The 14,400-nt window shown below is 44.3% G+C and overlaps 2 protein-coding genes across 2 annotated transcripts in view; one reads left to right on the top strand and one right to left on the bottom strand.

The window, feature by feature from the left end:
- The first annotated feature begins 95 nt into the window (after positions 1-95).
- On the top strand, positions 96-5,619 carry sspn (sarcospan (Kras oncogene-associated gene)). Its single transcript, XM_030096354.1, has 3 exons — positions 96-943; positions 2,761-2,847; positions 4,744-5,619. The coding sequence occupies exons 1-3, from the start codon at positions 716-718 to the stop codon at positions 5,101-5,103; spliced, it is 675 nt and encodes a 224-aa protein (XP_029952214.1). The 5' UTR covers positions 96-715; the 3' UTR covers positions 5,104-5,619.
- A 3,443-nt stretch (positions 5,620-9,062) lies between these two features.
- Positions 9,063-14,400, bottom strand: part of itpr2 (inositol 1,4,5-trisphosphate receptor, type 2) — a 55,428-nt gene continuing 50,090 nt past the window's right edge. The window contains exons 56-57 of the mRNA XM_030095540.1: positions 11,882-12,043; positions 9,063-10,295 (exon numbers count right to left, since the gene is read on the bottom strand). Coding sequence (XP_029951400.1) covers positions 10,215-10,295; positions 11,882-12,043 — 243 coding nt within the window. The 3' untranslated portion in view covers positions 9,063-10,214. The remainder of the gene's footprint in view (positions 10,296-11,881; positions 12,044-14,400) is intronic.

A 14,400-nucleotide genomic window follows, 5' to 3' on the forward strand; every position in this document is an offset into this window, starting at 1 on the left:
ATGTTTGTGAAACAACAAGATCTTCTGTTGTTTTTTTTCTCTCAAATGTGGTCTGATAAGTTGTAAAACTTTTATTTAGACCAGTCTGATGGTCAGTGACACCTGCTGCTACTCTGAGAACTCCGAAGTGTTCAAAAACACTCAAATGTGAGCTGCTGTAATGCTCTCACATGCCTTATGATCACATTACTCCTTCCTGTGAGTCATGTGACTTATTCTGGCTGGCAGCATATGGCTCTCTTGTGTAACAGTGCTGACAAAGAGTGATCCCGTCGCTTGGTCTCTCTAATGAAGTGTGACCTCCTCTGGGCTGGCTTTTCATTAACTCATACCTGCTGAATTGCCTGAGCACTTTCCCTTTGGTGCCTTGAACTTGATTACAAGAAAAAAAAAAATCATCTGAGTGTCTGTCGTGTGTTGGAACCCCCCTTTGTGTTTTCCTGCCTCCCCTCCCTCCTCTTCCTTTCCTCCTCAGTATGCTCCCTGCTCTATATGTGGCTCTGGAGCCGTTTAGGAATCCAGTCCAAATGTTTTCCATATTAGTTCAGAGCCGTCTCCGTTTCCAAATAGCAGCCGAGCCGGGCTCCTGGTGAGAGGAGGCAGGGAGGGGAAGGGGAGAGACGCAGACGGCAGGCAGACTCACCCAGCCCAAACACTGCAACAGTAAAAGTCGTGAGGACAAACAGAGAGTACAGTGTGAAGCCAGGAGGAAGAAATGGGACAGGGGCAGAAGGGTTCCTCAGACAAGAAGGAGGGCAAGAAGAAGAGGGATGACAGCCCGGCGCCAGAGGACGGCCATAAGTGCAGAGTCTGCCGTTTCCCTCTGCTCGTCGCCCTGCTCCAGCTGCTGCTGGGGGTGGCTGTCACGGCCGTGGCCTTCCTCATGTTGGCTACCAGCCCCTCACTTTCGGCCCGGGAAACGCCTCACTGGGCTGGGATCATTGTAAGCACCATCCTTACGCCGTTGTATTCGCTCGTTTGCATGGTTTCCTGCTTGCGATCCTGCTGCATGAACTTCGCCCACATCCGTGTGTTTGTTGTCCATCCTCAGCAAACTGCATGTCAACACCGGCCTGTACCAACCCGCCTCAGCCAGATGGTCACTGTAGGCACGGGGGAATCGCCGTGATGGTCATGATTTAATAAATCTCCATCTGCCATCCTGAACTTGGTGCTTATACCTGGATTCTCCGATCCCTCAGTCACACGAGTCTGCCTGCTTCAACCGCTGGTTGTTTCTGTTGTGTGCCAAAGGAATCCTCAACATCTTGTCTCATATGACATGCTGCCCAATCCCAGCATGCTCAGTCTCACGTGAAACCTTGATCACACAAGTACTATCAAAAAAAGATCATTATCAAATTTTGTATATTTGCTTAAATCTTTTCATCCTCACCACATGATTTTTCGCTTTTTATTTCTCACTGTCTCCTTCACTCAAATGCACACACACAAACATTCTCATGCACTAACACAACTAAACAATGCATTTTATTTACTATTGCAAGAGTTTGCATGTGACTTTTGTATGTCAATGATCTATAGCTTATTTTCGTTTGAGTTTCCATACATTTTGTATTTCAAAGGTGCATAATGTGAAAAGTAATGTAAGTATCTATGATGTAGCAATAAGTGAAGGAAAATAAGATGAGTAAAGCTACAAAAAAGTTTGAAAATACAATAAAGTGAAACATTTATCACAGATGTGAAGCTTGATTCAAGAACTGTGGCGTGAGGAGAGCAATCAGTGATGCAGCCATGTAATCTCACCACCTTCCTCTGAGTGAACTTGCAGTAACATTAGAGTCAGACGATGAGGTTAAATCTGTGAAAACATATAAAAAGTTGGACTGAAAGGTTATCATGCTATCATGTTAGCTGTTGCACTGGTCCAGGACTCTCAGGATCAGAGTGGGTCGTCTGTGGGCCCCGAACTAAAAACAGTTTGACACCTCTGATATACGATGAAAGTAGCTGGCCTTCAGTTTAAAGAGCTTCTTGATGCTAAAGTGGGTTTTGGCCTCAATACATGTAACTCATTAAAATCACCTCAACAGCCAGTTTATGTAGGTCTGTGAGAAATAAAATCGGTCCAAACAATTCAATCCGAGTTCATTTGTGTGATTTGAAAAGAAAGAAAAGAAAGTAATTTTTTGATTAGTTTAAAGTGAATTTGACAAGGCTTATTAATGGAAAAAAAAAGTTGTTGTTGCTGTTTGGCTCCTATCTGAGCCTATCACGGATGCCATCTGTTTTCAAAAACATCCCTGAACACCAGCGTCCCGAGTTAGATCCTCACGAGATTCAGCCAAGCGAAAAACACTGAGGTCATCAAGAACTTTCCAGAAAATCCTGAGTGCTTAAGAACCTGGGAAAAACATTTCAATAAGATGCTGCACGTTAGTCACAAGACTCCCGACTGCACTGAAGAGATAGAGAAAGAGAGTGAGCATGTCTGTGTGTGAGAGGGAGAGGGGGAGGAGGGAGGGCGAGACCGGGGTAATGTAATCAGATAGCAGCTCACTGCTGAATCATGCAATATTAAGAAACACCCCTGAAAAACTGACCACAGGTGATTTTTTTTTTAAATACAACTTTAGTTTTTTGTCATAAAATCATCACAAACTATACATGACGGGAAAAAGATACACTAACAAATGTAATAGACAAGCTGATTGCAGTTGTGAGGCAGAAATAAGGTTCGATGCTGGGATATGTTACTAACAATACTGCCCTGATGTGTTTTTCTGTGTGTCACAGCTGTGTTTAGTTTCCATTGTGGGTTTCATCCTCTACTGCGTCACCTACCTCCCCGATGAGAGGACGTCACCACAGTTCATTGTGAAAGTGAGTTTGTAGCCTGATCCACGTTCTGCCGAGGCAAAGTGTTCACATTTCTTTCAGATCAACCAGACAGAATATGTTTTATTTGCTGGAAAACGTGTGAACTGCAGATGGCTCAATTTACGAGCAAACTTTTCTGCAGCCTGAGACAGTGCAAGGCTGTTCCTGGGGTCGAGCAGCCGTCAGTGGTGTGGCAAGAAAAGATTTTTTTTTTTTTACTGAATTCCAGTTTAAAGGCGCTCTGCAGGGATCTCTGTGAATGGAGGAGAGCTTTCATCCAAGTGACTTGATCGCTCAGCTTAATTAGCCACACAATATATGCAGCTGGAATTTCAAGGCAATTGAAATAGACCCAGCATTGTTTCCTTGGAAGCAGCATTCCTTTTTTTGTGTGTGAGTCTTCAACGCATACAAGGCTAAAACATGTATGAACATGTGCAAAGATAGTATTTCAGAGCTCTTCAGCCTTATTTTGCTCTGAGAAGCGCAGGTAATTTACAATCTTACACTTTGTAGATTGGAAATATGAGGAAACAAGGCCAACTTTACATCTAATGTGGACTTTTAACTAGTCTTTCAATCAGTAAAACTACACTTCCAACAAAAAAATCATATGTTACACAAATCAGAGCTTGAACTTGAAAATAGCTCGTCTTTGAAATGGATATCAATTTACATTTTGGATATTTAATGTACCTGTGTAAATGGCAGAAAACCTCCCTTACCTCTCAAGCTTTCTTAGATATTTTCTATTTATCATCCATAAGTGCTGTTGCATGAGAAATAAACCAAATGAAGTACTCCAATAAAATCAGTCACTGACGTGTGTGTCGGAACAGCTGCAATTAGTCTGCCGTGTGTCTTTTTCTGGACCTCAAAACAAATGAGCTTTAATTTATTAATGTCGTTAATTCAAACAGCTCAATGAAGTCCTGGCTATGCCATATTCATTCTTGTTAAAGAATTTATGGCACGGCAGTCTGCTCATTTGTTCACCCAGGCTGCCCTTGATACGAGTGGAGTGAGTAGAAAACGTGTTTTAACCGGAGACATTTCTACTACTAAATGTTACTAAGTTGTCAGTCTGGATCTAATAATAGAATAAAACTGATTCAGACTTGATTGTGTCGACACACGTGAGTATTTCGGAGTGATTCGGGACGCCACATGGACCAAACAAAAACAGCACGACTGCTCTTATTTTCCACCTGCTTCCAGGTTGTAGATAATCTCCATTTGGTGAAGCATAAAATGGTCAATAAAGTGCCTGTTGATGTGCTCGCTGTATATAAATCTCCCTGTAACCAACCACACTCCACATCTCACAGCTGTTTGGAAATTAACATAAATGCCATTTTAAATCAAGCACCACTCATCACTTGCATAATTCCATAAGCAGCATGGAACCGAGAGCAAAATACGGCCGTGAATAAGGGCTCGCGTTATATAAGCAATGGATTAAGACGAAGGTTTAGTGTTATTGAGATTGTGCAATTGCATAAACAACACAAAGCCTCTGTCACATTTTACAACTGTATTTTTAGACACTCTTTTGTTGTGCGGCGTGCTCACACAGGGCGTGCGCCGGAGGTGGGAGGCGGCTGTAGCCGCAGGGCAGTGTAACATGTTTGGCGTCTCCTCTGCGCTGAAAGCCGAGCTCCTGCTCCGAGGGTCAGCCCCTGCCCCGTAGCATTGTGGGTAATCTCTTTGAAACTGAATTTGCCATAAGCACTGAGCCGGCACGTCTGTATCTGAGCTACAGTTCTGGCGCGGCGGGGTAAATCATGAGACAACAGACTGACAACGGGCTGCGTCGGAGAGACACGCCAAAGCAAAGAGAGCGTCGTCCTCACCAAAGCTCTGAAAGCGACCTCACTGGAGTTCTCTGCCCTCTTGCAGCTCATCTACTTCATCCTGTGCATGATCGGCCTGGTCGTCTCGGTGCTGGCCACCGCTTTCGCCGGACACCACTACTCGCAGGCCAGCAGCTTCAGCTGCGAGCGGACGGGGGGAGACTGCGTGTGCACGCTGGAGCCGGAGGACCCCATAGCCCGCACCTTCAGCTACGAGGGGGTCGGCGACTGTGAGGCGGTCACGGGGACGCTCACGCTCTACTTCCTGCTGCAGATCGTGCTCAACCTGGTCCAGGCCCTCGTCTGCGCCGTGGGAGCCTTCATCATGTGGAAGCACCGCTACCAGGTCTTCTTCGCCGGCCTTCAAATCGGATCTCTCTCCACTCAGAAGTGGCAAAAAGTTTAATTTGACGACAGTCGCGATGAGATAAACATGAAGGCTGATGCCACCTGAGCGAGCGCACTCAGACCGACAGGGACTTTTAGTTTTTTGGGTGTGTGCCATAGCGTGTTTTCTTTCCCCCAGTTTGTGGTAGTTGTACAATAACGGCTTTTTGCACAGATTTTGTATAAAATATTTGTACGTCCAGTTGTAGATATCAATAACTTTAACTGATAAAGCTGTAAAGGCAACTGGTCTATTTCTGAGAAACTAATATTTTGCTTTTCAAAATGGTCTCGACATGTGCTCCTGTGATTTCCAGCTTCATACATTTCCTAGACTGAAGAAATCACATCCAGAGCTCTGAAACCAAAACGGCTTCTTTGATGCTGCTGAGATCAAACTACTGATTGTGTTTAATTGCTTTAGTGTTGATTGTACATGGACTTTACATGTCATTCTGTCCTGAACTTTAGATTCACAGGTCAAAGAGCAAAATACAGTTGTAAATATTTGTAATACACCTTCAATAATTAAAGGTCTTTCCAATTCATCGATTTACTTTCATAAACTCTCAGATGTCATACAAAAGTTTTTTTTTTCACAAGTTCGTGTCATTTCTCATTAAAAACCTCTGCTGTGTCCCATTTGCTGCACTAAAAACACGCAGCTGTTAAAGGATTGCATATATTCCTTAAGAAAAACAACAGTGAAGCAGTTTTCAGCTGACAGAGGTGGACTCCGGACTGTCCGGCGCACCAGAAGCTGCTCCTCCACCACAGTAACACAAGCCTTTGCCGAGGATACTTTATGAGAGTGAACGCAGACCGAGCTGGGCTGTGGCTTGTGAAGGTGGATGCCAGGCCGGTAGCCAGCATGACTCAAGCAGCCAGTAGGAGTCAAACTGCTGCAGCCACAGAGGGAGGGGTGAAGGAGCTGGGGCGAAGCGAGGGGGGACTCAGACGGGCAGCTGGACCGAAGCAACAAAGTTAGTTTGCAGGAAGAGAGAAGTGACGAAAAAAAGTTGATTAGCTGACGGTGAAAGGGAAATATTACTAATTTCTCCCCGAAGCCTTGAATCTGGTCTTTCAAGAGCGTTAAAAAGGTGCTCATTTCCAATCTTACACAGTCACAAGGTTGGTGGTTTCACATGCAAACCTTTTTGATCGGTTGATTGTAGTTTCCTCATATTGATACAGGCTCATAGATATTATACAGAATGAGCCATTTCAAGGCCAAATTGACTTGAATTAGATCGCATTCAATTGAATGAATCTGCTTTGAATTTTACACCTTTTTCGACTCCGTATCCTGCTGCTTTGATAATTTCAGGCTCTTCAAAACGCAATCCACCTAAACACGCTATATTGAGACAACAGTGGCGAAAATGCCCTGCAACCTGTGATATAACATGTCTCCCTATGATAACAAGGTCTCTCGGTCTGGAGAAATGAAAAGCGTGAGTGCAAATGTATGACTAACCTGTTACATCAACCAGGGACAAAGGTTTCCCTGCCAGAGTCTGCTTGTGACTCACTTTAATCATAACTGTTTAATTTAGATAAGTCCACTCGGACTGCTTCCACTGATTGAGCCGATAGCGGGGGTCTCCCTGATGCCTGCTCGCTCACAGAAAACACTGAAGATACAACCTAAGAATATCACAACCTTTTGGTGATGCTACATTATTGTCAGTTCACATTGTGCATAAGCTGCTAGAGCACACACACAGACACACACACACACACACACACACACACACACACTGCAACAAACGCAAGAGCATGTGGAGGGCAGACCTATTAGCAGTGTTTTTCCATGTGCTTGCTTTGTGCTATAATGTTGATGCATCATGTGACTACAAAGGCTCAATCTTGCAGCCAGACACAGGAAGTCACATGCCAGTCATCATACGGGCATGTTTATTTCTAAAAATGACAGCGAGGAGGGACCTTCCTCTCTCCTGCTCACTTGGTAACAGCTTTCTGAGTGGCCGCTTGATATTTCTGGGAAAAGACACAGTGAATTATATCTGACTGCGGCCTCAGATGCTGCTGAGAGTCCTCAGAAAAAAAAAAATACAGATGATGTTATTTCAATATATTTATTGACACTGCGCTTTTGCTGCAACTATAGAATTGATTGAACTCTCTAGTATGAGAGTTTGTACACATATTAAACATCTATTTAAGTAAAAAAAAAAAAAAAATAGTTGACATTTAGCAACGACACTGTTTCACCAGAATCTGCAGTTGAATTATGAATGAATGTTTCTGCAAGACGTCACTTTGACTTGAATCAGTCAGAGCATTACAGTCAAACGGTCTGACTCAGTCGAACTGCCTCCAGTCAGAGGTGTTTGGGACACTGCCTTGTATTTATTGACCTTCTCTGGGTGTTTTCTCACTCCCTGCTCTGAATACACACAGGCGAAGCATGTGACTCCTGAGTGTGGTTTGCAGAGGGATTCAGACAGGATCCAAATGTGTCCAAGGTTATGCTGATAAAGTAAATAATACACCAATCACGTGCGTTAAAATGGCCTGGCTTGTACTTGTGGGATTAAATTAAGCAGAACCGCAATTTAATCTTTTTTAGTAAGTGGGCATCAAACTTGAATGTTTCTCTCTCGTTGGTCAAAAAATAAATCTGAGCTGATGAAATGGTCTGTTTAGAAAGCGGCGCAGACTGAAGCAGCAGTATCACAATATGGCAACGAGACTTCTGCCAGACAGTAATGATGGTCCTGATATTATCCTCTCCCTCCCTTCTCCCGGCTGAGTGCAATACATTCCAGTAATGCTGCACTTTACCCCTCTTGTCTATGCAGTGACAGCTGCTCACCATTATGGCACTGCGTGAACTAATTTTAATGGCTGTCACAGGCAGCAGGAGCGAACGCAGGCCTGCCAGCGTAAACACTGAAGTGAAGCCAAGAAGGATGGTCTTCTCCGCGGAGGGTAAATGACAGGACAGGATGTAGGACCAGTTTACTTTCTCTGATTTGTTTGGAGACTGAAACACGGAACAAAAGTACAGCAGATCAACCGGCTGAAGCTTTAAATCATCCGCTTCAACAAGTGATGACTGCCGAACGTAGATTACGCTTCAGAGCTGTAAGTGGGTATTTGTTTACATGGAAAGAGCACTGAAAAGTTAGTGTTGTAGGAAAATACTGTTGTTCACATTCTTGTCTCCATTTTTAAAGAGCATTGTCAACATTCGATAGAAATGATCGAGTCAAAGCACCTTTTTCAGTCAAACAAGTTTATAAAATTACACAATAGAGGTTTGTCTAGTGAACAAATGTTAATTCACTTCTCTTCCGATTTAGCTTTAAGTTTTGTGAAAATAGTTACCTATTTCAATAGCGTATAAAGGCTTCAGTAAAAATCAAGCTACTTATATATCAAAGCGCTAAAAAGATTCATTACACACCTTCACCTTAGTTTCAACTTAGATTTTTTTCTTAAATGTATGTCCATTCATTTTACTGATTTACTGTAATATATCATTTTTGACCATGTTTAAAAAGAAAAAGGAAAATGAAAAACAAGCCTTATCTAATAAGTTTGGAAACATAAATAACAAAACTGTTTTCATTATTGACCTTGGAAAAAAACAAAAAACCTTTTAGTCTGTCAGTCATGTGAACAATCAATTAGGAAAGAGACATCAAGACCGCCGGAAGGAAAGCACAGCAGCCACGGCACGCTCAATATATCCCTTAACTCCGTCTTTAATATTACATGACGGCTTGCGCTGAAATACGATCTGGTCCGGTTGAAGACGGACTTCTTCCAAGGACCCGAGTTCTCTTCACGGACAAGTACAAGTGCAAGTAAGTAAACATTTCAGTGTGTGGGTGTGTTTATGCCGAGGGGGTCAGGGTGAACGAGGGGGAGTGCTCATTCATCCCCGACAACAAGAAGCACACAGGGAAGCTTTGCCAGAAAGCGACCGGCTCAAAGGACACGAATGAGTCTTCTTACAGTTTTATTAAAACATCTGACCACAGAAAATACAATCCTTTATACAATGTGTTTCAACAGAAAGTGTCGCAGGACAGTTTACCACCAAGTGCAAGCACCCAATATCTGCCTTTGTTTGTGCAAGTTCAAAACACACATTCAGACTCGATTAGCTGCGGTCAAACTGAGAAGAGTAAAAGGGATTCATTTTAAAAACAGTAAAATATAAGGATGATAAAAGCAGAGACGGGAAATAAATCAGTATTAGACGACATCCGACAAGATCCGTGTGCTTCTGTCTTCAGTCAGAACTACAATCTGTACCAATTTTAGACCTAAAGGAGATTTCAAGTAAGTTTTGCACAAGTAATTACTATTTTTTATTCACATTTCTATTATATACTCTATACAAATCTGTAAAAAGGCAACTGCGGGTGTGCAGTGACTGCATATTCCACAAAGCATTCAAAAAATAATACCCAAACCAACGTGTCAATTTACAGGTGTAACTTTTTGCCCTTTTTTATATCACAAAAGTGCACGTTCTGCAGTTGTAAAAGTTATTGAGTAAGGCAGCATGATTCCTTTTTTTCCCTAAATGCAGAAATAATACTCCAGTTACGAAGCCACAATGTTCTAATAAATACACAACAAAAGGTGAGGAAGAGGAGAGTATTTGATGGTGCGCTCGCTCTTCCCCTGGAGGCCTGTCTGCTGACCTCCGACCTCTGAGCGGCCGCTTCGTCTTCAGCACCGCGTCGGTGGAGAGACAGGCCAGGACGAGGTGGTTCACAGACGTGACAGCACTTAACCATTAACCTCACCCTAACATTCCCCTTGACCTCTGTCTGGCCCGTTAACGCCACGCCGGCAGATGTGTGCTGCGCCTGGACGATCATTCACAGAGACCAGTTCCTGCGCTCCTCCCGGCCGAGCGGACGCACAAAACAGATTTTTTTGCATCCAACAATGCGATGCTTGTGTCACGGAGACAAATCACGCCCAAAAAGTCTGAGAGCGCTCCCTCCACTTTGACATCAGTATTCAGCGGCGTCCACCTGGGTACATATATTGTTCTTAAGGCTGGAGTTTGCGTGTCTGCATTTTGATTGAGGTTTAGGGCTGCAGTGGAGCGCCACGCCGCACAGTCCCGTTTGAGCCTCCTCAGTGGGGGGGGATGTGGTGGTTGGACTGAGGGGGGCCCAGGAATCCAAGCCTCTGCTTGTTTTTCCTCTGTTCTGTCATCTGTGGAGGAGGCAGAAGGTAAACTCATCACAAGCTTCTAATTCTGCATGAAGCATACATGATGTGTCGTTTTAATATGCAAAATAAAAATCCCCGCAGCTTCTGAATAATTGTTCCTGTGGGAGGTATTTATATATTTGAACTTGTGGTGCAGGTCAACTGGAGATTTAGATCTTGATTTAGGAGATAAAAGTGTCTAGATGAACGTTTCTGGCTCACTATGTCACGAAATGAGTCAGGATTAGCAAACCTCTCTTTCACTTCTTGAATTTCACATTTCACACAGTGGAAAAGTTACTCTGCCACACATCAAATTTCTTTAAAACGTTTGACTTGAGAGTTATTTTTAAGATGTCTTTTTTCACAATTACATGCAAATAATTTTCAGTTCAGTGTTTCGGCTGGAAACTGAAACTCTGAAGCTTCGCTAAAGGACAGAGTCATGTGTGGGAGTGCAGAACTGTGACCCGCACATTGAGTGTCGTACGAATGTGCGAGGGGGGAAGGTTTCATGATTCAGACGTGGCTGGTTTTTTTCACAACCGCCTCATCTGCAGTGGTTTCAGTGTCGGCGTCATAAATTAGGCCTGCAGTTTCTGTAATCCATCGATCGTATGAGTGCATTAAAGGAAATCAGGCGGGCTGCGCAGGGCCCGAAAACCCACACAACTTTATAATAGACGCAAACATCACTTCAGCTGTGAGGGGGAACGGTTGAGGTCAGGAGAGGTGGTTAATGACGGGGAGAGGCGGGAGAAATCTCCCAGTTAGAGCGAGAGTTTAGATGCGGTGTGCTGCGAAGGCCGCACCTCGTGACTGCAGCGCTGCGGCTGGAGCTGAACCTCACTAAACTTTCTGTTTACCATGAAGGCATGAACATCCGCGTTCGCTCAAATCAATCCTCACGAGCCAGACGGACTAAAACCACGATTGCAACATGGCTGCTGGCAGTGTTATTTGCTCAAGGGCGCTTCAATATCGCACATATTTTGTTTACAGAAGGGATCGCACGAAGGTGGTCCGGCCGGCCGGCCGGCAGTGAGACGTTACCAACTTCACGGCCTGTTGAGGTTCATCGGAGGTTGTTGTTTATTTTGTTTACTCGAGTGTGATCTTGCCCGGTAGGAGCTGTGTTTTCACACATCTGGGAGAAGAGGAACAAGGACAGGCCTGTGACTGGGATCACATGCAGGGGAGGCAGGTGATGAGAGTGATCAGTCACACTGCAGCGGAGCTAGTCATCCAAACAGCCAGAGGCTCGCTGGCGGCTCGCAGTCTCGCTGATCGCTCACGTCACAGTCACCTGTCGCGCCGCGTTCGGGAGCGTCAACGTTCTGACTGAATCGACGTGGAGAAAACCCAGCGCCTCGCGGACACGGGTGGCTAAAATGATACGGCTGACGCTGGCTGGCTCACGTGACCTCTTCCACCACGGGTGTTTTTAGGTGAAAGGAGAGTCGGGGTCAGGCGGCACGTGGAGTTCACACTCTGTGCGTAGCAGTCAACTAACACAGCTACTGAATAATTACACAGATTTCTTTAAAACACGCAGTTTAGGCGATCACATTGCTGAAGTGTAATTCTACCTGTTCCTTGAGCTCGGCCAGCTGGCTGGAGAGCTGGGCCACCAGGGTGACCGTGCTGCTCAGCTTCTCCTGAAGGGACCGCATCTCGTTCTGCTCGCTCTCTCCTTCACTGCTCACCAGCGACATGGCTCTCATGCGAGGGAACCACTCCAAGTTCTTCTCCTGGAGGAGGGAATGAGAGACGGGACAAGGGAGGACCGGTGAGAAAGGTGGAGCGAATAAAAAGCTCTGAAAATAAAGCTGACTCAACAGGTCAGAGCGGTGGCAGCAAAAGCAACTTGGCACAGACGTCTACTGGGAAGATTTGCACGGGCATACTTTACGGTGCCGAGGCCAGACTGCAGTAGAAGAGTAAACAGAGAGGTAGCGGTAACTGGAGACAGGCGTGGAGCTTTATTATGAATCCTCTCGCCAGAATTGTGAGCCGATTTCACGTTTTCACAGCGTACATTTTATTTAAAGGAAGCATTGATATAACGTCAATAATACACTGAAAGGACAGGAACTAGAGAGAACTTTCATTTCTCATAGACACTGCTGAGGTGTGGATGACTCACTGCTGTTTATCATGACCACGAGAATGGTGTTACTGATGTGCGTGCGTGCGTGTGTGTGTGTGCGCACATGATCTCGTGCAAAGAAGCAGAGGTTTTGTTTAGTGTGTGAAAGTGCAGTGGACACAGCAAACTATACTGCAATGGGGAAGAGGAGCGCAAAACAAGCCTATAGAATTATGTAATGGATGTAATAAGCGTGCTGCATGTGTGGGTGTGTGCACTGCTGCCGTGCGTCCGTGTGGACATGTACACAACCGCCTGTGAGCGACGGTGTGTGTTTTACAACACGTATGCTCTCACGCACCGCTGAAAGCGAGAAAGGCTTCACAGAAGCAGACGACCATCAGCTGATCTTACGTAATATTCCTTCGCCGGTTCCTCTGATAAAAATTACTTAAAAGGTGCCGAGAGTGGGATTTGACTGGCACCACATTAAGTCCAGTAGGAGGACTGAGGTATTCTCCCACCTACTCTTATATAAGAATAGATTGCAGGGATAGAAAGACAGATCAGAGTGTGAGGCGCCGAGGACGCAGGGGAAGCACAGTCTGAGGGTGCACAGGGATGGGCAGTGTGTGTGTGTGTGTGTGGGCTATTTGTTTTATTTCTCCAATTATTTGGTGTATTGCACTTTCTGAAGTGAGACTTTAATAGTCATGACACATCATGGGATAGCGGCCGCAGATTGCAAATTGCTTATTCATCGACCTAAACAAGGAAGCTTTATAAAAACTGAATTGGGAGTTATTTTAAGTCGTTATTATGTAATGGCTGGCAGAAACTTTACACTTAATTCTTAAATTTAGAATGAGATGAGAAGCAGCGATGAAAAGCAAGTCAGACAAAGCAGCTCAACACTGGTCTGAAATTTATCATAATCAGTCAAATATGAAAAATAACTACAGAGATAGTTGTGTGATGACCTTAAGTCATGCTCTGTGAGGCCAGAGACCTGAGGTGCTACAAAACAGTCGCCCTTTCATTGTTGAACATCATCCATCTACCTTTCCCCAAAGGCTTTTTCATTTTTTTGGCAAAAATCTCAGTTTCAAATGAATCACTGCTTTGCTCATGTCAAAGTTAAAAGTTATAGTGATCACATTGTTCTTTCCGTTTTTGTGACGTCAAAATCTCATGAATGAGGAACTGTCCTCATATTTGGCAGAGATGGTTATTGCCAAATGTTTCACACTCACAAAGAAACGTCTTTTAAAGTGGGCCAATAACTCCCATGGTCTCAAGGGTCAAAGGGTTGAAGGGCAGGTCGCTGTTGGGCAAGGCAGGGGACAACCTGGACAGGTCGCCAGTCCATCACAGGGCAAATACAGTTAGCCGTCAGCCTCAAACACACGCAATGCTTTTGGACTACTGGAGGAAAGAGGAGTATCTGAACCAAAATCAAATGACCAACAGGGAGAATAAGCAACCTTGACACTGAGAGACATGAACTGGATTCACTCTTGCTGTGAAGATGTACCGTTAACCACTACACCAGTGTGCAGCATAACGAAACTCTCATAATAAAGTGACAGTTGCTTGAAATGACAGCACTTTAAACATTGTCAGGGGACCAATTTAAGTGTAAAGTCATTGTGGGGATGTCACATTTGCCTCTTTTTTTTTTAGCTGTCATATATTATTTTGACACAACCAACTCAGTAAGAAGCGACTGTTCATTTCTTTACTGCACTTTTATTATTGTCATTTTCCACTCACTAATTCCTTCTTTTGACTTTGTCTTTGTGGCGCTGACTACAGTGATCCACTGATTGAGCTACCAAGTATGAACCTCACCATTCTATAAAATCTTGTCAAGAAATATTTGCCTAATTTGATCCTCTGGCATCGAGAGGACTCCGAAAATAAAATAAACGGGTGCAATTAAAAATAAACACAGAACAAAGGCTCTGTGAGCTCAGAGAGCTGCGTGATGTTCAACCGGAACTAATGGATTAGGTAACC

This window comes from Salarias fasciatus, chromosome 7, assembly GCF_902148845.1.
Source record: "Salarias fasciatus chromosome 7, fSalaFa1.1, whole genome shotgun sequence".
Lineage (NCBI taxonomy): Eukaryota > Metazoa > Chordata > Actinopteri > Blenniiformes > Blenniidae > Salarias > Salarias fasciatus.